The sequence below is a fragment of the Carettochelys insculpta genome, chromosome 1, assembly GCF_033958435.1.
Source record: "Carettochelys insculpta isolate YL-2023 chromosome 1, ASM3395843v1, whole genome shotgun sequence".
NCBI classification, from domain to species: domain Eukaryota; kingdom Metazoa; phylum Chordata; order Testudines; family Carettochelyidae; genus Carettochelys; species Carettochelys insculpta.
Genome location: NC_134137.1, coordinates 205,071,884 through 205,094,446, shown reverse-complemented (window position 1 = coordinate 205,094,446; position 22,563 = coordinate 205,071,884). Strand labels below are relative to the sequence as shown.

The following is a 22,563-nucleotide window of genomic DNA, read 5'->3' as shown; positions in this document are numbered from 1 at the left end:
ATAGCTTATGTCAAACTAGCACAGCTACACACAAGCATGCATTTTAAGATAGCACTCAGCTATTTCAAAATACTGCCTTCGGATGCCATTTTGGCTTATTTTGAAATAGCACTATTCCATGTCTTAACAGCACCTGTTTTGAAATGGGCATTAGTCCTCCTGCAATGATGTTTACGATACTGAAAATAATGCACTTGCTAGTTCATATTTATTTGGAAATAGTATGTGTGTAGTGTAAATGCTCACAAAGTTATTTTGAAATAACAGCTGATATATCAAAATAACTGCTGTATGGCACATCCTTCTTCACTCAGCCTCAGTCTATGGTCCAGTTTCTCTTGCATGAGGTAGGGATAACATTAGAGATTGTGATGTGCATAGAGCTCTGCTGACCATAAACGCTGGGTAAGAACTAATTGTTAGTGCAGCCAATGCCCTGCCAAAATCATTCTTTCCCCAATACTTGCCCTCCTTCCCAACTGCCTGGGCCTTTCATCTGATTTTCCTTTCAGTTTAAGTTAAAATCCGAAGACAACCACAGAACTGACAAGACCTCAGCTGAACGCAACTGCCAAAACTCTTAGGCTACGTCTACATTATCCCTAAACTTTGAAATGGCCATGCAAATGGCCATTTCGAAGTTGACTAATGAAGCATTGAAATACATATTCAGCACCTCATTAGAATGCCGGCGGCCACAGCACTTTGAAATTGCCGCAGCTCACCGCTGTGTGGCTCGTCCGGACGGGGCTCCTTTTCTCCCTTTCAGCAGATAGGAATAAGGGGATTTCAAAGTTGGGAGGGGTCCTTTCAAAAAGGACCCCCATCTGGACAAGCCACATGGCAGTGAGCCGTGGCAATTTCGAAGTGCTGTGGCTGCTGGCATTCTAATGAGGCACTGAATATGTATCTCAGCACCTCATTAGTAAACTTCGAAATGGCCATTTGCATGGCCATTTCGAAGTTTTGGGATAGCGTATACACGGCCTTAGCTTTTATATGTTGTATTCCTTTCCCCACTCATTATGGTTTGTTTCTACAGATTTGAAGTTCTGCTAGACAGGAAGGTTGTATTGTTATACAACTTATCTGTAAAGAATCAGACATGCCAAAGGTGTTATGTAAATAATAATTTCCTTACTTGTGATGTTCTGTCCAACCATTAAGAGTTTTAATATCTCATCCTGTACTTTTCTATCCAGAGAAGCTGAGATGCCACTGTGGGCTTGGCCTGAATTCCAGCCCATCACAGCAGCAGGATGAAGCCTCTGGGCAGTGCTACAGTTACTGCTTCCCCTCCCAGCTGGGGGAACCACACCAAGTGGTAGCAGCACTCGGGAGAGCTGCTTCTCCTGGCGCACACATGCTACCACACCCATAGGTGGGATCCAGCCCCTGCTTGGCTAATCCAGCATGCGAGGCTCAGGGCTCTCCCACCATGCCACGTGCAGATGCTGGGGAAGGGAGCCCCAACTCTCAGAGTCCAACTCCAGACAAGCTGCAGTCCAGATCCAGAATGTATGTTCCTCAAAGTAGTCCTTCATGGAGTATATAATCTTCACCCACTCAGCAAGGCTATGCCCCCTCAAACCAATCCCCCATTTCTATTATGACTCTGTTACCATAGACTAACAAACCTATACAGACAGCAGAAGAAAGCCAAATTAAATAGCATCTGCCACTTGGAAGCGAAGAGTGATGCCATACCTGCGGAGTGCATGCAACACAATTGTGTGTTTGGAGGAGCAATTTTGTCTGAAGTTAAACCTCTATTATGATGGAATCTTTATTGGCTACATAGATTTGTGTTTTTAGGGTCTCATCCTGAAGACCTTTACACAGTGAACTTTAGGAGAATGAAGAGATAAGTCAGAGCTATGAGTACTCGGATCTGGCTCCAGAGAATCCACAAATTGGATGGGGAATGACCAACAGGATATGGATCACTTCATGATTACCTATTCTATAGGTTCCCTCTGAGGCTAGTGGGATTAGTCACGGTCAGAAGATAGAATACTAGGCTAGATGGATTTTGGTTCTGTCTCAGTATGGCTGTTATGTTAATTTCAGACCTGATGGTTAAACATTATACGTGGAGATACACCTCTCATAGAGCTGGAGGGGCTTTGGGAGGTGATTGAGTCCAGTCCCCTGCCCTCTTGGCAGGACCGAGTACCAGCCATCTTTTCTTTTGGAGGGGGGACGGGGGGGCATGCAGGGGGAGGTGTTGCAGATCCCTAAATGTCCCCCCTCAAGGATTGAATGCATAGCCCTGGGATTAGCAGGCCAATGCACAAACCATTTCAGTTGTAACCCTGCCCTGATTCTGTCTGCTGCTCCCAGTTCTACCTGTCCTGGTTTGGGCTTCTGTAAATCCCCAGTAAAAAACGCAGTTATTTTTACGTTTCATTGTTTTATTTTTTCTAATTTGCAATTTTATTTTCAAGGGGAGGGGGGAACAAGTCCACCTCCTTAGCCACCACACACATTCTCTAAACATGCACACACATATATACAGTAACACACAATCACACACATCCAGATACATCTGCTAAGAAGAGAAATGTTACAGTAATGATGACAGTCCAGCCTGGGATACATGCCCAACCAAACACATTAAAATGTATTTCAAAGGTGGCATAGCTCAGAGATGGTTTTAGGGAGGGAGGTTCATATCCTGAGAAACCTCTTCTGGGTACAAACACCAAACTGTTTCTGAATAAACACCACCTTAGTGCATTCAGCTGGGAGAAAGGACACATGAAGCAAAATATTAATCCGTTTGTCTTTTTGTGAATTTAGTACAGGTAAAAGGTGACACAGGATATTATTTATTTTTATAGCTACTGCCTAAGAGCCCCAGTCATGGATTAGGCTCCGTTTGTGGTAGGCTCCATACAAACACAGAACAGATTGGCTCTCTGCCTCATACATCTCCATCCACAGAGCAAATACAGCATAGGCAACAGCAAAGTCAGGTTCCATCACCCCTTGCCTTGTGAGTATGTCTAACACCTTGCCTGGGCCAATGGCTTCAAAGGTGAAAGGGAGTTCAGTCTCCATGGCCCTTTCAATGATACTGTTTGGAGAGGGAGGATCGTAGACTGTGTTGGTGGTTTTAGTGGTTCGCTTATGAATGGGATTGTGACTCTTCAGAATTCATTCCTATAGATCAAACAATGGTTAACACAGTCTGGAGGTAAATGGCTCCATTGCCCATCCACCAATCCCCTGAACTAGCTAGTCCTTTGTAAGCTTTAATAGAGATCTAAATGTCAGCTGTAAGCACTTATATGGTCCTCAGTCATCACAGTATTTGAGTACCCCGCTGTCATCCAGTCCTTTCAAATATTCCTTCTAAATAATCTAAAGAGAGAATCTAGATCTATAAAATAATTTTTTCATGGGTGGGTAATTTTTATGGTTCATATCCAGCCTAGGTTATAGTAAGTGAAACTCAACCATATGTAGGCTATTCACTGGATTACATGAAATGAACCCATTATTTCAGTCCAGTTTCCAGTAAACAAGAGCCTATTTCACAAGAAAATTATAAGTAGTTCTAATTAGGCACTTATTGGCAGTCTCAGTAGAGTCCAAAGACTGAAGATGTCATGCCAAATTACTGAAACTGGATACATCCTAGTAAAAAGTTGAATATAGTTGTGGAGTAGTGTGAGAAAAGCTTGCCCTATTACCTCCCATGTTGTGAGTGTTCTGTGCATATGGTACTTCAGTCATGATTTCTCAAGAACAAGAAAAAGAAAACCCACCAAAAATGTTGTAAAAAATGATCTTTCGCTGCTTGGTGTTTCAAATACCAATTTGCCAGCCTAATGCTAGTCCAAGTAAATATTCATCAAAGACACTATATAAGCCATTTAAAATGATCTTCAGATATAGAATTTATGTTCTCTGCCATACAACACACACACACGTATACAGAGAGAGACAGAGAGAGAGAGAGAGAGAATGAGAATCAATTCTCCTAACTATTAAAAATGTAATTTACTTACATTTGAACACTGAAAATAATTCAAAGGAAGATATTTAGAAGGTACAACTTATATATGTCCAAAACTAATAAATTGCATCAAAACCCAATATGGGAGAACAAACAACATTTGGAACTCTGCTGTAATGGTAAACAATGGGCCCAGAACAGTTAATGTTTGTCATGACCAAGCTATTGTGCATCAGGTCTCTAGATATGGCCATAAAGTTCTTCAATATACCCCAAGAAGAGTCAGCCATGTGCATCCCTTTTGAACTCTACAGAAAAAAAAAAATCTTAATTCCAGTCTCTTCTTCTGACTACTACACAATGTAATGGCATAAAAACAGTGAACATCTTTGATGTTTCTAATATTCTGCTGGTTGGTTGCCAAAGAGAGTCTTCCAGTAGCTGCACCTTAACTGGACTGTTTGGCTTCTCTTCACATTAAAGTCTCCTCTATCATGTTTATGTTCATCCTTTTGAGAGAGAAAGAATGACAGAAGACAATAAGTAAAGTTATTTAAAAACTTACAATTCTATATTGATTAGGAGTCAGCATGAAAGTCTGGAACCAGGATGTACTTTTAGACATCTTAAATATTGAGTCTGTTCTGGTCTGGCTATGGTCTGAAGAAGTGGGTCTGTCCCACGAAAGATCACCTAATAAACTATTTTGCTAGTCTTTAAAGTGCTACTTGACTGCTTTTTGCTTTTATAATTGGGTTATAGCTTTCCTGCTATCAATTCAAAGAAAAGCTGCAGCCAGAGCACTGCAGATTGATTTCCTTTGTTCTCAGAAGCTACACTGCCTCAGTGATTGAATGAAGACCAGGAATCAGTTTTCTTCAGTTTTTAACTTTCCTATCCACATATATTCTGGATGTTTGCTCCCTGCAACATGCTTTTTAAAACATATTCAAGCCTTCAAAACTCAGATAGTTCAGTGAAAAAAGCCAACCAACCAACCGGACAAACAAACAAAAAACAGGGTGGGTAGAAACCAAAGTGAAAATGCATAGGGTCCGACTTTGGTCGGGTGAATTTTCAACAATGTAACTGTGCTCTGTAATAGCTAGTATGCAGGCAGCACACTGCCCTGTTGGGTGGCATGGGAGACCTGTTTAAGTATGTGGAATTAGGGTGGCTGCCAGAGGTTAAAGGCCAAATATGACAGTATGCAGTTTCAGCCCTAACATAACTAGTGGAAATTCTCCTTTACCTCAAGTGGCAGAGGCGTGTGGTTTTTTTGAATTAGAGGAGTTTAGTTTGTGTGGCTAAGTGAGTGACCACAAAATTGGTATGTGTGCATCACAATTATGGATGGCAGTGCTCACAAGAGGTTTGGAAACATCTCTTTTAATCAGTTTAGTCCAATGGTCTCAGAGTGAAAAATGTTTTTTGTCTCATTTACTTTCAAAATACTAGGTGAGTAAGACAGGTGTCAAGGTTCATCATTTCTCTCTATTCTTTCGCCTATATCCTTTTCACTGTCATGCCAGCCTGTTGAACTGAGCATTTTAAGTGGCTGTATTAGTTAGGTGCTCTGATATTGCAGTTGGTTTATACTGGTGTTTAACAAGCACTAGAGGGAAATGATAATACTGACACTCTGGCACATGAATCTTATTCAGGCAAAATGTAAGAGCCTCTGGTATTTCATGAACAATTACTATGGTGGCCTATCTCATCTCTACTTCACACTTACTCCCTGTCTTGTTCTTGTATTGATGTCACACTCTGATGCTCACTGGGAGTTCCTGCATCTACTGCAGGCTGCAGCATCCCAGTCTCTGGGTACTTTTCCTGGGCATCTGATATGTCTTTGTCCTCACTGTTTTCTTCCTCTTTCATCTCTTTATTTTCTTTGTTCCTTTTTTCCTGTTCATAGGCATTGCTATTCTCCTTTCCATGCAGGGTGCTTATGTATCTTTTCCCTTCCCTATCTCCTGGGGTGTTCTGGCACAGCTTCTTAGGCTCCTCTTCCATGGTGCTTGGGCATGGCTTCTCCTCTAGAGTGCTCTGGGAAGACTTCCTCTCTTCCACCCTTGGAGCGCTCTGGCACAGCTTCTCCTTATCACCTGTGCTGCTCTTGTGTGCTCTCACTGACTCTGTTTCTTTCTCTCTCTCTTTCTTTTCTGCTCCACTGGACCTTCTCCCCAGTGGTGGCTTTTCATCAGATCCTCTCTGTTTCTGTAACAGTTTATTGTCTGTTCCACACATGGGTGACTGCAACTCCTCTTTCTGACTCTTAGACATGAACACTTCATCATTGTCCTCTTCTTTGGCCCCATTTTCTTGAGATGATCCAGTTGCCCTTAAATCGTCACCATCTCCACAGTCTGACTGAGATTTTCGGAATTTCCTGGAGGGGGGCCTGCGCTTCAGTGATCCCCGTGTCCGCACCTGAGAACAGGTAAAGCTGAGGTTGAAGAGTTTAAATGGACCACACAAAAGTGCAGTGTCAGCCCAAAAACCTAGGCTGAATGACTTAGGTGCTCAGTTGGTGACTCAGACACCAGTTCTTCTCCCCACCAATACTTTGCCTCTCTGAATAAGTAGTGAGAGATCATTACCCCCATTTAAACTGAAACTCTCTTTCCAGCTTTCATATCAAATCTGAAAACATTTAGGCTGTGGTTACACTTGCCCCCACCTTTTGGAAGGGGGATGCTAATGAGCCATTTCAGTAGATGCTAACGAGGCGCTGCCATAAATAAGCAGCACCCATTAGCATAGTGGTGGCTGCACGTGATTCAAAATTGCCACTTTCTAAATGTACGCCATTTGGTTTTGTGAAGAAGGGGCTTTCGAAAGGCCCCTGTCTACAGGGCCAGTGTGTATTTGGAAAGTGGCACTTTTGAAATGCGCACGGCTGCCATTATGCTAATGAGGTGCTTCCCTGAAAATGCAGCACCTTATTAGCATCTGCCAAAATGGCACATTAGCATGCCCCTTCCAAAAGGCTGGGGCAAGTGTAGCCACAGCCTCAGTTTGACTACAAGGGCACTAGCCTCAGTACATATTTGTGTATGAGCAAGGAATTTGGAAACCTCTGCCATTTTATTTTTGGCACTGGGATGATGGGAAAGGATAAAGGAATTTCACTTCTCAGTAGTAAAATCAAGTACACCAAATATTCTCTCTCTGCTGTTGCCAGTTCATTTGAGTCCTAATCTTCAGAAGCTGTTCTGGTATGCCTGGGGCCTCCCAACTTTTCCCAGTTGAAGGCTCTATGGGCAGCTATAGGTACTGGAACTAAGGTCACAGGCAACACCCCTGGCTCAAAGTTATATACAAGGTTTGCTGTGTGGTTCAACGGCTCTCCGTACTCCCACTATAAACGATCTGGAGAAAGGGGTAAACAGTGAGGTGACAAAATTTGCAGATGATACAAAACTGCTCAAGGTGGTTAAATCCCAAGCAGACTGTGAAGAGCTTCAAAAGGGTCTCAAAAAACTAGGTGACCAGGCAACAAAATGGAAGATGAAATTCAATGTTGATAAATGCAAAAGAATGCATGCTGGAAAACATAATCCCAACTACACATATAAAATGCTGGAGACTGAATTTCTTGTTAATTCTCAAATGTAGTGCCTTGGATGTTGAATAGTAACAGAGAGGGAGCCATGCTAGTCTATATACTGTCAAAACAAAAAGCAGTCAAGTAGCACTTTAAAGACTAGCAAAATAATTTATTAGCACTTTAAAGGCTAGCAAAATAATTACGAAAGCGCACCCAATAAATTATTTTGCTAGTGTTTAAAGTGCTATTTGACTGCTTTGTTTTGTTAATACTCATGAGAGAGATCTTGGAGTCATTGGGGATAGTTCTTTGAAATCATACCCTCAACATGCAGTGGCAGTCAAAAAAGCAAACAGAATGGTGGGACTCATTGGCTAGGGCTACACTGAGCTCTAGTGCTGGTAGCTTGATGCAAACCAGTGGTCTCAAAACTGCAAGTGGCTGCTCATTTGCATAGTCACATGGATCATTTGCATATTCGCATGAGATCATCCTGCTGGCAAAGACTGCTGCTGGCAGAAAACAAGCAGTGTAAACGTAGTTCTGCTGGCAAAAAGCCCCTCTGTCAGTAGCCCCTTATTCCTGATTCTTTCCAGGCATCAGGGACTGCTGACAGAAGGGGTTTTTGCCATCAGAACCACATCTACTCTGATTGTTTCCTGCTGGCAGCAGCCTCTGCCGGCAGGGCGATTACATGTGAATATGCAACTTAGCCATGCAAAATATGCAAATGAGAGGTCATTTGCATTTCAGGAGCGCTCATTTGCATCAAACTGCCAGCACTGTGGCTCAGAGTAGCCCTAGCCATTGCGAAAGGAATAGAGAATAAGACAGAGTATCTTATTGCCTCTATATAAATTCATGGTACACCCACATCTGGAATACTGTGTGCAGATGTGGTCGCCTCGTCTCAAAAAAGGTATCTTGGAACTAGAAAAGGTTCAGAAAAGGGCAACAAAATTGCTGAGGTGTGTGGAATGGCTGCTATATGAGAGAAATTAATAACACTAGGACTTTTCAGCTTGGAAAAGAGATGACTAAGGGGAAATATGAGAGGTCTATAAAATCATGACAGGTGTAGCGCAAATGAATAAAGAATTATTTGCTCCTTCCCATAACACACAAACTAGGTGTCAACAAATGAAATTAATAGGTAGCAGGTTTACAAACAAACTAAAGGAAGTGCAGTGAACTCTTTCACATTCAGCATTCTATTATGCGGAACTCTCAAATAACCAGCATTTTAACCATAAGTAAATTTTAGTTACACTATCGTGAAGGCAAATACAAATAAATACAGCAAACACAGTATAAGTTTACAGTGTACACTACTTCTGTTGTTTCCAAATAAAGTACTCTACATACATCTTTGTTTTCTTCCCTTTTTTATGGGAAGAAGGGTTCTTTCAAAGATGGGGTTTACTTTTGAAAGAGCAGTGTCTACACCGGTTTTCTTCTTTTGAAAGAAGCTATTTTGAAATAAGAAAATGCAAATCAGGTGTCAAATATGCACATTTGCACCTGATTTGCATTTTCAATTTCCCTCATTTGCAAACCTCTTTTGAAAGAGGAATGCAAGTGTAGACATAGCCTTTTTCTTTAGTGTTATGCATTGCTAGGTATACCTCTCTATTATCCAGAATATTTGAATATCTGGCATCCTCCCTGTCCCAGGGCTGGTGGATATGAAAGCGTTTACTGTACTTCTTTGCACAATGCACACTGATGGAACTCCTTGCCAGAGGTTCTTGTGAAGTCTAAGACTATATAACCAGTTCAAAAAGAATTAGATACATTCATGAAAGATAGGTCTATCAAGGGCTATTAGCCAGGATGGGTAGAGATGGTTTCCTTAGCCTCTATTTGTCAGAAGCTGGGAATGGACGACAGGGGATGGATCACCTGGCGTTGGTCACTGTCAGAAATCAGAATGTGGGGCTAGATGGACCTTTGGTCTGATCCAGTATGGTCATTCTATGTTCCTATACAAATTGTTCCAGTGCCCCTGTTGGCAGCTAGCCTGCAGACTAAAAACTGCATCTAGACTACATAAACTGGAGAAGTTAACCAGCTGCCTTCTTCTTTAATACAGAGTTGTGGTTTACAGAGACTACAGTTCCCACTATTCAATATAGCCTGTCTTGCTCAGATCTATGTTACATGTTACATGATTGGCTCTCCGACCTGCATGAGCTATGTTTGGGATTTAAGTGAATTGATGTGGTGGGCATGGAACACATTGGAAAATTTAAAGTATATTTGACTTGCAAGGTGCAGAATCAGTACTCTAACCCATGACACTACTAAACGTTGGTCACTGATTTTTACATAACGTTGTTTGCAAAGCTTTGGTCAGTCCAGCTCATGTTGAGTTGAAGCATGTGAATCATGCCACTTCATCACCTGAAGACAGCTAGAATCTGATGTACTACAAAACTCTATTTGCAGGCAGGCAAGAGAGGAAGTCCAGTGGGTCATAGTGAGAGGCATTTTCAAAAGAGATGCAGAGATCTTCTTATCTGGCTACAAACACCCTCCAAGTCAGCTGACATGTGTGAGACTACTGTTCCACTGCAAGCAGTAAACTACCTTTGGCTTCTTGTGTTGGAGAAGGCCTGGCAGACACTGTACCTTGTTATAAAACTGCAGGTGAGTGCCCTCAGGTGGTTGATCAAAACTGACTGGTGTTTCATCTGATTCGCTGGAACGGGACTGGATACCAGGGCTGCTGGGAGTTGAAGGGGGAGTGCTAAAGGGAGACGTTATGACTTTCAGGCCTGGACTTTTTGGAGATGTTCCTGGCAGCAGGGCAGTTGGAGCAAATGCCAGATTGGACTGCAATAACATAAAATAAAATAAAAATGACATCATTATAACAAACTTCCCCACAGATTTAACAACACAATTTTTGTTGTTATTCTACCAGCCACCCAAATTTTCCTTGTCAGAGATAAAGTGGACTGAAACAATAATAAAAACCAGTCCTGTAGCATCTTCAAGACTAACAACATAATGTATTAGGTGATGAGTTTTCAGTAGTTGTTGTAATTTCCTTTGGAATTCCAAAGTGGAATCAGCGGAGAGAGGTCTGTAAAATGTGGTGTTGGAGAGTTGTCTGGCTGCTACAAAAACTACTGAAGGAACTCCCTGCTGCTCCTCGGGACCTCATTCACTCAGACACACCATCTGAGCCGCAGCCTGGATTATTCCATTTACTTCCCAAAATCCACAAACCTGGAAACCCTGGACGCCCTCTCATTTCAGGTATTGGCACCCTTACCACCGGACTATCCAGTTACGTGGACTCCCTCCTCAAACCCTATGCCACCAACGCTCCCAGCTATATCCGAGATACCACCGACTTCCTGAGGAAATTACAAAACATTGGAAAAGTTCCTGATAACGCCATCCTTGCCACAATGGATGTAGAGGCTCTGTACACTAATATTCCACATAAAGACGGATTACAAGCAATTAGAAACACCATCCCTGATGCCACCACAGCCAATCTGGTGTCTGACCTCTGTAACTTTGTTCTCACACACAATCATTTCCGTTTTGGGGACAATTTATATCTCCAGATTAGTGGAACTGCTATGGGCACCTGCATGGCCCCACAATATGCTAATATATTTATGGCTGACCTGGAACAACGATTCCTCAGCTCTCGTCCCTTATTACCACTCCTCTACTTAAGATACATTGATGACATCTTTATGATTTGGACCCATGGTACAGAGGCTCTAGAAGAATTCCACAGAGACTTTAACGACCTACACCCCACCATCAACTTATACCTCAATTACAACATGCAAGAGATACATTTCCTTGACACTACAGTACTAATCAAGGATGGCCTGATCAGTACCACACTGTACCGAAAACCTACTGATCGCTATACTTATCTACACCCTTCTAGTTTCCATCCTGCACACGTGACTAGATCCATTGTTTACAGTCAAGCTCTTAGGTACAATCGCATTTGCTCTGATCCAACTGACAGAGACCAAAAACTACAAGAACTTTACCAAATATTCATAAACCTGAATTACCCATCAGGAGAAGTAAAAAAAAAACAAATTGACAGGGCCAGACGAATACCCAGAGACCAGCTACTCCAAGATCGGCCCCAAAAAGCCAAGAACAGAACACCACTGGTCATCACCTACAGCCCCCAACTCAAACCACTGCAATGAATTATTAAAGACCTACAACCTATCCTTAATCAGGATGCTACACTCCAGGAGGCCCTGGGTGACATGCCTGTTCTCTCCTACAGACAACCTCCCAACCTCATGAGGATCCTCACTAACAGCCACAGTCTATACCCCAGGAACACCAGTCCTGGAACCTTTCCCTGCAACAAAGCCCGCTGCCAGCTTTGTCCACATATCTTCTCTGGAAATACCATCACTGGACCTAACCAGGTTACTCACAGAATCCCGGGCACTTTCTCATGCTCCTCTATTAACATCATATATGCCATCATGTGCCAACAATGCCCAGATGCTTTGTATATTGGACAGACTTCTAACTTCCTTAGACAAAGGGTCAACGGGCACAAAACGGACATCAAAACACTCCAGATCCACAAACCAGTTAGTCAACATTTTAATGGAATGGGGCATTCTGTCAATGACCTAAAGGTCTGTGTGTTACTGAAGAAGAATTATCGCACCGTTCTGGAAAGAGAAGCAGCCGAGCTGGCTTTTATATTCAAATTCGGCACATTAACACATGGTTTAAATCATGATGGGAACTTCCTGAGTCACTATAGGGGCTCGTCTGCATACTTGGCTCAATCTAATTCTTGACCTTCCCCCGCACCCCTCCACTCTCGGATTTCCTCACCTTGATTATCTTTTTCTGATTTGTCCTCCTTGCTTACTGTTTTTGGTTCTCTGTGTCTTAAATATTGAGTCTGTTCTGGTCTGGCTCTGGTCTGAAGAAGTGGGTCTGTCCCACGAAAGCTCACCTAATAAACTATTTTGCTAGTCTTTAAAGTGCTACTTGACTGCTTTTTGTTTTGATAGTGTATAGACTAGCACGGCTTCCTCTCTGTTACTATGAAACAATAATGTTAATAGGTTCACATTGTAACCACATGGGGGAGTCCTTGCCCTTAAACACACATGATACTAAACCATCTAGCTGACACAAGACATATAGCTTCTGGCTTTATGTTTCTCCTGGTGATATTATCAACAAACAATCCCATGTGGAGAAGTTTTGGATGGACAATTGCTCTTCCTGAACAGCTGGATCTCAGGACCATTCTTGTGTCAACTGAAGTATTAGGGATTTTCCATTGTCCCAAGCAAGTATGTCTCTGATAGCCTGGCACAGGAGAAGCTGTGAACAGAGCAGTCAATAATAACAAGGAACTTCAAATCACTCTGTGTTTGCCCAGATAGCATCTGAAGTTTGCAGTGCCACTCTCAGGCCCTTCCAATGATCACTACATTTAACAAGAAAAGACAACTGAAATAACCAGGTTTCCTGTGTGATGGGGACTCCTACTTCTGGAGTCCCACTGAATAGGTCTCTTAAATTCAGAGAGTTGCAGATCCTTGAGCTAAACTCAACACTGCTGTTAATAGGCTGCTATTATCTGGGCATTTCTAGTAGGGTGCTCACAATACCCAAAGTGCCAGCTGGCATTAGCAGGACGTTATGTGAAGAGATTCATATATCACTAATTGTCCTAGATGGCATAAACCAGCTACTGAGAGATACAGGGAAGCAGTAAATGCTGAGTAAGCTATGAGATTCCTTAATGTAAAGTATAAAAGAGAAGTGAGAAGCTTTGAGGGTATGTCTGCACTTCCACTGTGAGCCAGCTTCAGGCAGACAGACATGCTAGCTCTTCTTGATCCAGTGTACTAAAAACAGCACTGTAGCCAGAGTGGCATGGGTGGATGGCCAGCCTGAGCCACAGGCTGTGTCACTTTGGCCACATTGCTATTTTTAGCTTGTTAGCTCAAGCAGAGTTAGCACTTGTCTTTCTACTCATGCTGTGAAGTATCTTCCCAGCTGCTGTGTAGACATACCCTCAGGAATACAAACACAGGGACCATGTTAAAGACTAATCATTTTAATTCCCTCAGAACTACAACAGGAATGTTGATAGCATCCAACACCTACCTGCAGTTTTTCAATCAGGGGAGAGCTTTTCACCTTGATCTTGGGAAGGGGACAAGCATTTGGAGACAGCTTCTGTAAATAAACAGGGAAAGACCAAAATGAACTTGATGAAGGAAGAGCTCTGAAGCCTGAACCAGTCAGTATTGATCCTTGAAGTGAGAGATAGAAGGAGAGGAAGGAAAGTGAGGAATCTGTCACTGAAATCTATGGAGGGGTCTTTACAAAGGAATCTGTTCTTCCCTTTCGCATTACACCCACCTTCTCTGCTGTCAGGACATTAAGTCTATGATAAAGAGGACTTAGAGGGCAAAGGACTGAGGAAGGGAAGAGCACTCCAGAGAGTAATGTCACTCTGCTGTGAGGAAGAACAATTCTCCAAAGAGGGTAGTCAAGATCTCTGCATTATCCTCCCTTTTCCCTCCACACTGCTCAACCACTGCCCTCTTTGGAGAGAAAATAAACATACTAGTCCCTGCTGACTAGAAATGTGTATTAGGGGTTGTTTAATGGTTAATCAGAGAAGAACTGGGGTGAATACGTCCGGGTTCTAGACATGGCTGTCCCAAGGCATGGCATTGGGCAAGATATTTAACCTCTCTGTGATGTGGTTTCCACATCAGTAAAATGGGGATAAAACTAACTTACCTCACAGGCTTTAGTGTTTGTAAAATGTTTTATGAGCTATTCCTCCAGTGCATGGTGTCAAGTATCGGAAGGGAAGCCGTGTTGGTCTGGATCTGTAACAGCAATGAAGGGTGCCATGGGACCCTTCGTTGCTGCTCCTCTAGTGTAGTCATTTTCAAAGTGTGGGTCAGGATCACTAGGGCTGGCTCAGACTTCTTGGGGTCTGGGGCTGAAGGCCAAGCTGCACTGCCCAGGACCAAACCAAAGCCTTTGGACCTCCCGTCTGGCTGACAGGATTCAGGCTGCAGGGTCCCTGCCTGCGACTGAAGTGCTTGTGTTTAGCTTTGGCCCCCTTGCCAAGAGCTCTGGGCCTTGAGCATACACAGGCTTCATCCCCATCTCTTGGGATTGTGAAGTAATTTTTCTTGTCAGGAGGTGTTCACGGTCAGTGTTCCCTGTAAGCTGGGTGCTTTTGCACCCACTCAGGAGAGATTCAAGTGCTGGAGCACCCAAAACTAGGTTTTTGTTTCTAGTGGTGCTGCACATTTGCACATGCCTCAGTGCACATAAAATTATTCTGCACATGGATGGAAAATATCTTCCCATGGATGGAAAAGATTAGAGGGAACGTTGGTCACAGTGCAGTGATGTTTGAGAAACCCGGGCTTGTAGCGTATCTGAAGAGAAATGTTTGGCTCCAGATGAAATAAACACTCACCCTTGCAACCCATGAATCTCGAAAAAAGGCAGAATCCAAGAGCAAATTATTAATAGTTATGTTGCAGTAGGGCCTAAAGGCCACATCCAGGCTGGACGCTATCTTGCTGTGTAAGCAACATATGACAGTCCCTACTCTGAAGAGCTTAAGATGTGAGGATGGAGCTAATATGGGAGAATCAGGTGGATTCTTGGAGATGTGGTGTCACAGAGGGAGAAATGGAATGTGACGGCATGCCTACAACAGCAGGGAGGCAGCAAGGAGCAGATTCTGTGCAGGGTATTGCTGTGGAGGGATAGGGGAAGTGTTTGCTACTTTAGAGCTTACAATTTATGTAAACCCTAGTTAACATGCCTGTTAGGGCATCAGAAGGAACAACACCCAGCAAAAAGGAAGCTCTTTCCTTACTGCATTGGTACTTACCGGCTCCCCATTGTGGCCCAGCTCCACCTTTTGGGTGTGTAGGGGAAGGGAACATGGTGGTTTCCTCCGGGTTGGTTTGTTGGCAGGCACCTGAAGATACAGACAGCTATTTGAGTGACAAAGGATGAGCACGGAGGTTACAATCCAGCGCCAGAAGGCAGCTTCCAGTGTTGTGCATCTGCAGAGAGCCCAAGAGTGAGCAGTGGGAAGTGGGGGTGTCTGCAAGAGCAGCTCCATGCTTCGAAATGCTCTATCAAGTATCCCACTGGAAACTGCACAGAGGAATGGCTTGTCATTTTTCTTGTTTTCTTTCCTGTACCTGCCAATCACTAAGCTTCATCTTTCAGGTGGGACTCAGCTTCCTGCTTCATTCATTCACTAAGTTCACTATCCTGTGTGTGTGGTACCAGGGGCTGAAGGGCAACTCAGAGTTAATCTTTCAAAGTGGGAGGGCGGATGCAGCTCGTAGAGACCACAGGTCCCAAGCTGCAATGTTAGACAAGTGACTAAGGAAGCACTCTGTCCAAAGAGAAGGGACAGCAACTTTTATTACTGCACAGATACTCCCCTCATTCTGAGTCTGCCCAGGCTCCTGGGAGGATTTGGCTTGCCCTGGGCATGAGGAGAGGCTTAGTACAGACATCAGCACAATCTCTCCAAAAATACATCATCTCGTTTACACAGTCATGCCCATGCAAGTAATCCAAAACCTACACTTACACGAGCATGGAAAGTTTCACTTGATGTGAATTGCCCATGTCTGCATGTTGGAGAGGAGAGCAGCTGAAATCTATTTTATGCCAGTTTCTATGTCCTGACTTCTGGCAACTTACCAGTGTGCTCTGGGGTGCAATATTTGGGGACTTTTGTCATAATTTTTACCCCTTTAATGTCCAGGGGCCCAGAAAGTTACACGCCTCAGATTGTGGGAATTTCATCTTTGAAGAGTTGTCCGCTTTAGCTTGTCTGATGTGAAAAACTGAGGCACCATGGCTTTATGAGGTTTACATTGATACCTGATGATGTTGTGTTAGTAGATTGAAATGAACTATCATGGTATGGAGCAATCTAATCATACTTTGATGGTGTCATCACATGACAACGTAATATTGTCCTGAAACATCACAACCCTGGCATGCAGTATAATCATATTCTGTTGAAACATCATTATATCACAACAAGATGATACCATATTGTTAGGCAGTGACCTTTCATGGGCATTCATTAATGTCCTATCTGCTAAGTCTGAAAAACAACTCACTATCCTGACATCAGGATGATCACGCATACTGAGGTTGGGCAACCATGGCTATTTCCTCACCCCATCCCACAGGACTGTGGTGGGTTGAAATAACATAGGCAGCAGGAGAACAATGGTATATGTTAAAGGACACAGGAAAACGAGGGGCTATCAACTGGCAGAACGGAGTTTGCATAAACATGATTTATGCTTTTAACGTGTGTTTGTGATGGTCGTGAGGGGCTCTCTCTGTCATAGAAAGCCGGTCAGCAGCCACAAGTCCTTAGACTTTACCTGCACTCCCTACTGTTTTGCAAAACTTTTGCTACTTGGGTTCCTTCTACTACCTCTACCCTGATTTTGTCGGCTTCCTTTTCAATGCTACTTACCAATACTTTTTTTTTCCTTCCTGCTCTCCAGAAGACTCAGTTTCTCACTGACGTTGCTGCATTTGGGCCTCAGTGAAGCAGGGCTGGACCACAAGGATTCAGTTATTCATCTGCCCTATGCCTTGGCAAAGAGGAATGACAAGGCTGTTCTGATGGGGATGCTTTCTCGCTGTAAAAGACAGCATACTGGGGCTAGTCAAACCTCCAGTGTCCTCAGTTATGATGAGTCAATCAGATCCTGAAAGGACACAAGTCCTGTCCAATATAGTATTCCAACAACCTGCAAAGTTGCGTCAGTTTTCCCGCAGTGCCAATCTATGCAGTCAAACTCATCAATAAATCATTGCTTGAACTCTAATAGGTCCTATTTATTTCTCCTGACTTCAGTCACAGTAAATAATGCATGACATTAAAACTGTATAATCTTTGCTATATCTAGATCAAGAGTTCGTCTTCATTTATTTAAATTCCTGAATGTCATCTTGTTTTTAGGGGAAGAGGGGAATCCTGATAGCAGTATATTCTGGCCTTTACTGGAGACGTTTGGGAGATGCATGCCTTACATATGATAATTTCTGTTTGTTTGACATTATATGTCTGCTGTGCTGTGATTGGATAGAAGTGCTTAAGGGCAAATAAAGAAGAACAATATTTTGTTTACCAGTTCTGAGGCCTGGACAGCTGATTCAGAGTTTTACAGAAGAGCCAATAGAAAGTGACACATTTACCTTTTATAGGGATGAGTAAGGGACCCATCACCATTTATTAATTACTAATTATTATTATTTATTGCTGGAAAGTTGTTAGTAAGATATTGTGCTGGCTTTTAAGCTGCTTAGTGTGCTGTTCAGTCTCCCGCTATTTGGAGTCTCATTTCTGCTTCACAAATATCAAACATTTGATTAAGAAAAGCTAATTGGGTGCTTTCTAATTAATCAGGAAACAAGAAGGCACAGTGCTGAGCTGTATTTGTGCACCATGCAGTAATGCCAATTACTATAGGAGAACTCAAGGATATCTTAACAGGATTTTCAGTGTCCCAGATGCACAAATATCCTGTCATGGCTAGCAACAAATTTCCTCTAGAGGCAGCTGGAATGAGTATGCAAGAGTGTCTACATGTAAATCAGGAATGTATAGAGAATATATAATGAGAGTGTCATGTGTTATACAAGTTGAGCTCTTCTTGTCCATCACCTGGGGACCTGACCAGTGCCGAACAAGAAAAATTGATGGACCACAGGAGGCCAATATTGTCTAGTGGCATTACCAATGCTTCCACTGCTCACTGGGCTCTTAGAAAACATTTAGGGGTAAATTACAGCTAAAGAACAGCACAGAACACTGAGAGCCAGGACTGGTGGCTGTAAACAAGCTTTACAGGTTCATGGGAAACTTGGCCACACCCACGATAAGTGGTTGTCTAGCTAACTAAAACCATGCCGGATTATGGATGTTACCAGTCAACAGAGTTCTAAATTAGAGAGGTTCAACCTGGACTATAATTTATGAAGACCTATGGGATCATTCGGAATAAAAGTTGCTATCTGAAATCAAGCCATTATTTTTATGCTTGGATCACCCAGTCACCCCACTGTTGCCCAGAGACTGGCCATTTCTCACTTTTATTATCTGTGGCTGAATTGCTCCTTACCTCCTTTCCAGAAATGACAGTGGCTTGCTCCTTGAATTTTCCTGCCAGCTGCGCCACAGATAAGGATGCTGACTTCTCCACCTCTGGCTTGGTCTCTGCTGGTATGCCCTGGCAAATCAGAAACAAGATAGCATGTGCCCATGTCTCAAAGATATGAAAAGCAGAAAGGTTGAGATGCACTCAGGTCATGTATTATAGCCAGGGCTTTTTTTTTCTGCTGGAACTTCAGGGAATGGTGTTCCAGCTCCAATTTTCCTGGTGCTGCCATTTTGAAAGGCAGCTGGGTGGCTCCAAGCTGCATATGGAGGCTGCATTGTCCAACAGGGCAATGAGATGCGGCAAATGCAGCTTCTATGATGAGGAAACTGGCTCTGTGGACATGGAGAGGTCAGTGAATGTGATATACCTTGACTTTAGCAAAGCTTTTAATACAGTCTCCCACAACATTCTTGTCCATAAGTAAGGAAGTATGTATGGGGTACATGGACTATAAGATGGATAGAAAGCTGGCTTGACAGATGGGCACAGTAGGTAGGGATCAATGGCTCAGTGTCTGGTTGGTGGTTGGTTTCAAGTGGAGTGCCCCAAGGATTGGTTCTAGGGCCAGTACTGTTCAACATCTTTATTAATTACTTAGATGAGGGGATGGATTGCACCCTCAGCAGATTTGCACTAAACTAGGGAGTTAGGTAGATAAATTGGAGAGTAGGGCTAGGGTACAGAGTGACCTGGACAAATTGGAGGATTGGGCCAAAATAAATTTGAAGAGGTTCAACAAGGAGAAGTCCTGCACTTGGAATGGAAGAATCCCAAGCACTGTTGCAGACTGGGGACCTACTGGCTAAGTAGCAGTGCAGTAGAAAAGGTCCTGGGGATTACTGTGGATGAGAGTCTGGATATGAGTCAACAGAGTGCCCTTGTAGCCAAAAGGCCAACGGCATATTGGGGTTCATTAGGAGAAGCATTTCCAGCAGATCTAGAGAAGTTATTATTCCCCTCTCCTGGTGAGGCCACATCTGGACTATTGTATCCAGTTCAGGGGCCCCCCAGTACAGAAAGGATGTGGATGCATTGGAGAGGGTTCAGCGGAGGGCAATGAAAATGATTAAGGGGCTGGAGCACATGACCTATGAGGACAGGCTGAGGGATTTGGGCTTATTTAGTTTGCAGAAAAGAAGCCCGAGGAGTGATTTTATAGCAGCCTTCAACTTCCTGAAAGGGGACCACTAAAGCAGATGGAGAGAGATTCTTTTCAGTGGTGACAGGTGGCAAAACAAGGAGCAATGATCTGAAGTTACAGCAGGAGAGGTGTAGGTTGGATATTAGGAAATACTATTTCACCAGGAAGGTGGTGAAGCACTGGAATGCATTGCCGAGTCAGGTGGTGGAATCTCCATCCCTAGAGGTTTTTAAGTCCCAGCTTGACACAGTCATGGCTGAGTTGATTTAGTTGGGGTTGATCCTGGTTTAGGCTGGGGTCTGGACCAGATGACCTCCTGAGGTCCTTTCCAGCCCTAGATTTCTATGATTCCCTGACATGTGGGGCACCCCTCTCGCCGCTCCACACACACACCCCACCGCTTGGCATGGTGGCAGCAGAGAAGGTGGCCCTTGTCCCCATTTCTTCAGCGCACCTTCTGCAGCTCTAGCTGGGAGCCACGTGACTTCTTTAGCCCTGGTGCAACTCCTGTGGCTTCAGCTGGAAGCCACATAATTTCTGCCACCCAATGTTGCCCTGGCAGCTGTGGCCCAGTGTGGGGTGGGCTGCCTTAGCGTCTGCAGCTGGGCATGGCTTCGGGGCTCAGCCTAGCCCCTGCAGCTCAGCCTAGCCCAGGAGTCCTGGAGCAGCCGCAGAGGCCCAGCGTGATGCCTTCATCCCTGGCTCCATCAGTGGCTCCAGTGAGTGGGGTTGAATTACCGGGATGGGGTGGGTTGGGTTGCTTGTCTCTAGGGGTGCCTGATTCTGGGGGAGGGGGCAGGCATTCATTTAGAGCTAGGGGTGGAGCTGAGGGAGTTGTGGGAGGGGCTAAGCCTGGGGCAGTGGGTGCAGTTTGGGGCTTGAATTCCGGCACATTTTTTTCTAGAAAAAAATCACCGATTATTGCATCCAAGAGTAACTGAGGCTCAGAGCACTGCTGCTAGACATCAAGTATCTCGCCCAGGATCAGAAACATCCCTGAAAAAAGGACCTGTTAGTATGTTAAAGTATCCATGGTTATTAGTGCTTTTTAAATGGCTCAGACTTGGTAACTGGGAATCTTTCATCTCTAACTGAAGAGCCCTGTCTCCGGTTCTCCATTTCATAGAGTCATAGAGTCATACAATCCTAGGGCTGGAAGGGACCTCAGGAAGTCATCGACTTCAGCCCCCTGCCTAAAGCAGGATCAACCCTAAATCATCCTGGCCAGGACTTTGTCAAGCTGGAACTTAAAAATCTCTAGGGCAGTGGTGTTCAAAAGGAAGACACCCAGTCGGCACATGCCCTGCACCCAGCCAGTCAGCCTACCCCCCTAACCCCCACAGCCAGGCACCCTACCCTCCATGCCCCCAGTGACTCACCAGAGCTGTTGCCAGAGCTGCCCAACCCCAAGCCATGCAGCCCTGAGAGCTGGCTGCTCAGGTGTCATGCAACAACAGCAGCTTGGGAGCTCAGGCACCACACAGATGGCTCGGGCCCCACGCAATGGGACGGCTCCTTGGGTGCCGTGTGGCCCTTGGGGCTGGGTGTCTCCAGCAGTGCAGGGCCCAAGGAGCCACTGAGCCACCCAGTGGCAACCCAGTGAGCCACGTGGTGCCTGAGTTTCCAAGCTGCAGCGGCTGTGTGGCTCCCAAGGAGCCACTGCATGAGTCCCCAAACCACTGTGCTGCCACACCAGCCCACCAATCCACATTTGCCACAATACAGCACAATATTGGACACTGCAGCTCTAAGGATAGAGATTCCACCAATTTTCTAGGTAATGCATTCCAGTGCTTCACCACCCTCCTGCTGACATAGTTTTTCCTAATATCTAACCTACACCTCTCCCTCTGTATAACTTGAGACCATTGCTCCTTGTTCTGCTTCCTGTCACCACTGAGAACAGTCTCTCTCCATCCTCATTAGGAAGTTGAAGGCTGCTATCAAGTTGCCCCTCAGTCTTCTCTTCTGCAAACTAAATAAGCCCAAATCTCTCAGCCTCTCCTCATAGGTCACGTGCTTGAGCCTGCTAAGCATTTTTGTTGCCTTCCACTGAACCCTCTCCAGTGCGTCCTCATCCGTTCTATACTGGGGGGGGGGGGCCCAGAAATGGATGCAGTCAGTGCTGAGTAGAAGGGAATAATAACTTCTCTAGACCTGCCAGCAGTGCTTCTCCTAATGCACCCCAAAATGCCATTAGTCTTCTTGACTACAAGGGCACACTGTTGGCTCATATCCAGCCTGTCACCTTTAAGTGAAAAGAAATTAAATTAGATAGTTCTACCCTCATTGACCCCATTTCCATCTGTCTCCCACAGCAAGTAGAACTGGGTGATAGCAGACATCTTATTCAGAGTTTTTTCTGTGGTGCGGCAGTGGTGGGGAAATCTGGTTGTGAGAGGCCTCCTCCTTCCAATGAATCTTCTGCAAGGAGTCTGGCTTTGAGAAGTCTTCCCTCACAAAGTCTCTGTTCTGCATAATGAATGTGTGGTTGTGTGGGGGTGGAGTGGGGGATGCGTTACTCTCTGCTGCTTTCCCATGCCTCAGATCTGCAAAGAAGTATCAGGCTGCAGGATGCCACCCCTCCCCTACCATAGACCTTCTGTCCTTTTCAGGGAGCTCTGGGTCATGTGATTCTACGCACCCAATGCAGTGTCCCCTCTGCTACAAC

At 44.3% G+C, this 22,563-nt stretch overlaps 1 protein-coding gene and 1 long non-coding RNA gene across 3 annotated transcripts in view; one reads left to right on the top strand and one right to left on the bottom strand.

The window, feature by feature from the left end:
- Window positions 1–4,333: 4,333 nt before the first annotated feature.
- RCSD1 (RCSD domain containing 1) overlaps window positions 4,334–22,563 on the bottom strand; it is a 59,929-nt gene continuing 41,699 nt past the window's right edge. For both annotated transcript variants that reach the window (XM_074998193.1, XM_074998202.1), the window contains 6 exons: window positions 18,713–18,820; window positions 15,430–15,519; window positions 13,665–13,736; window positions 10,152–10,355; window positions 5,703–6,400; window positions 4,334–4,473 (listed from right to left, as the gene is read on the bottom strand). In XM_074998193.1, coding sequence (XP_074854294.1) covers window positions 4,437–4,473; window positions 5,703–6,400; window positions 10,152–10,355; window positions 13,665–13,736; window positions 15,430–15,519; window positions 18,713–18,820 — 1,209 coding nt within the window. In that variant the 3' untranslated portion in view covers window positions 4,334–4,436. The remainder of the gene's footprint in view (window positions 4,474–5,702; window positions 6,401–10,151; window positions 10,356–13,664; window positions 13,737–15,429; window positions 15,520–18,712; window positions 18,821–22,563) is intronic.
- Window positions 6,293–17,579, top strand: LOC142014926 (uncharacterized). The gene is made up of 3 exons (XR_012646070.1): window positions 6,293–6,410; window positions 9,969–10,169; window positions 17,090–17,579. It is a non-coding gene; the product is annotated as an uncharacterized LOC142014926 (long non-coding RNA).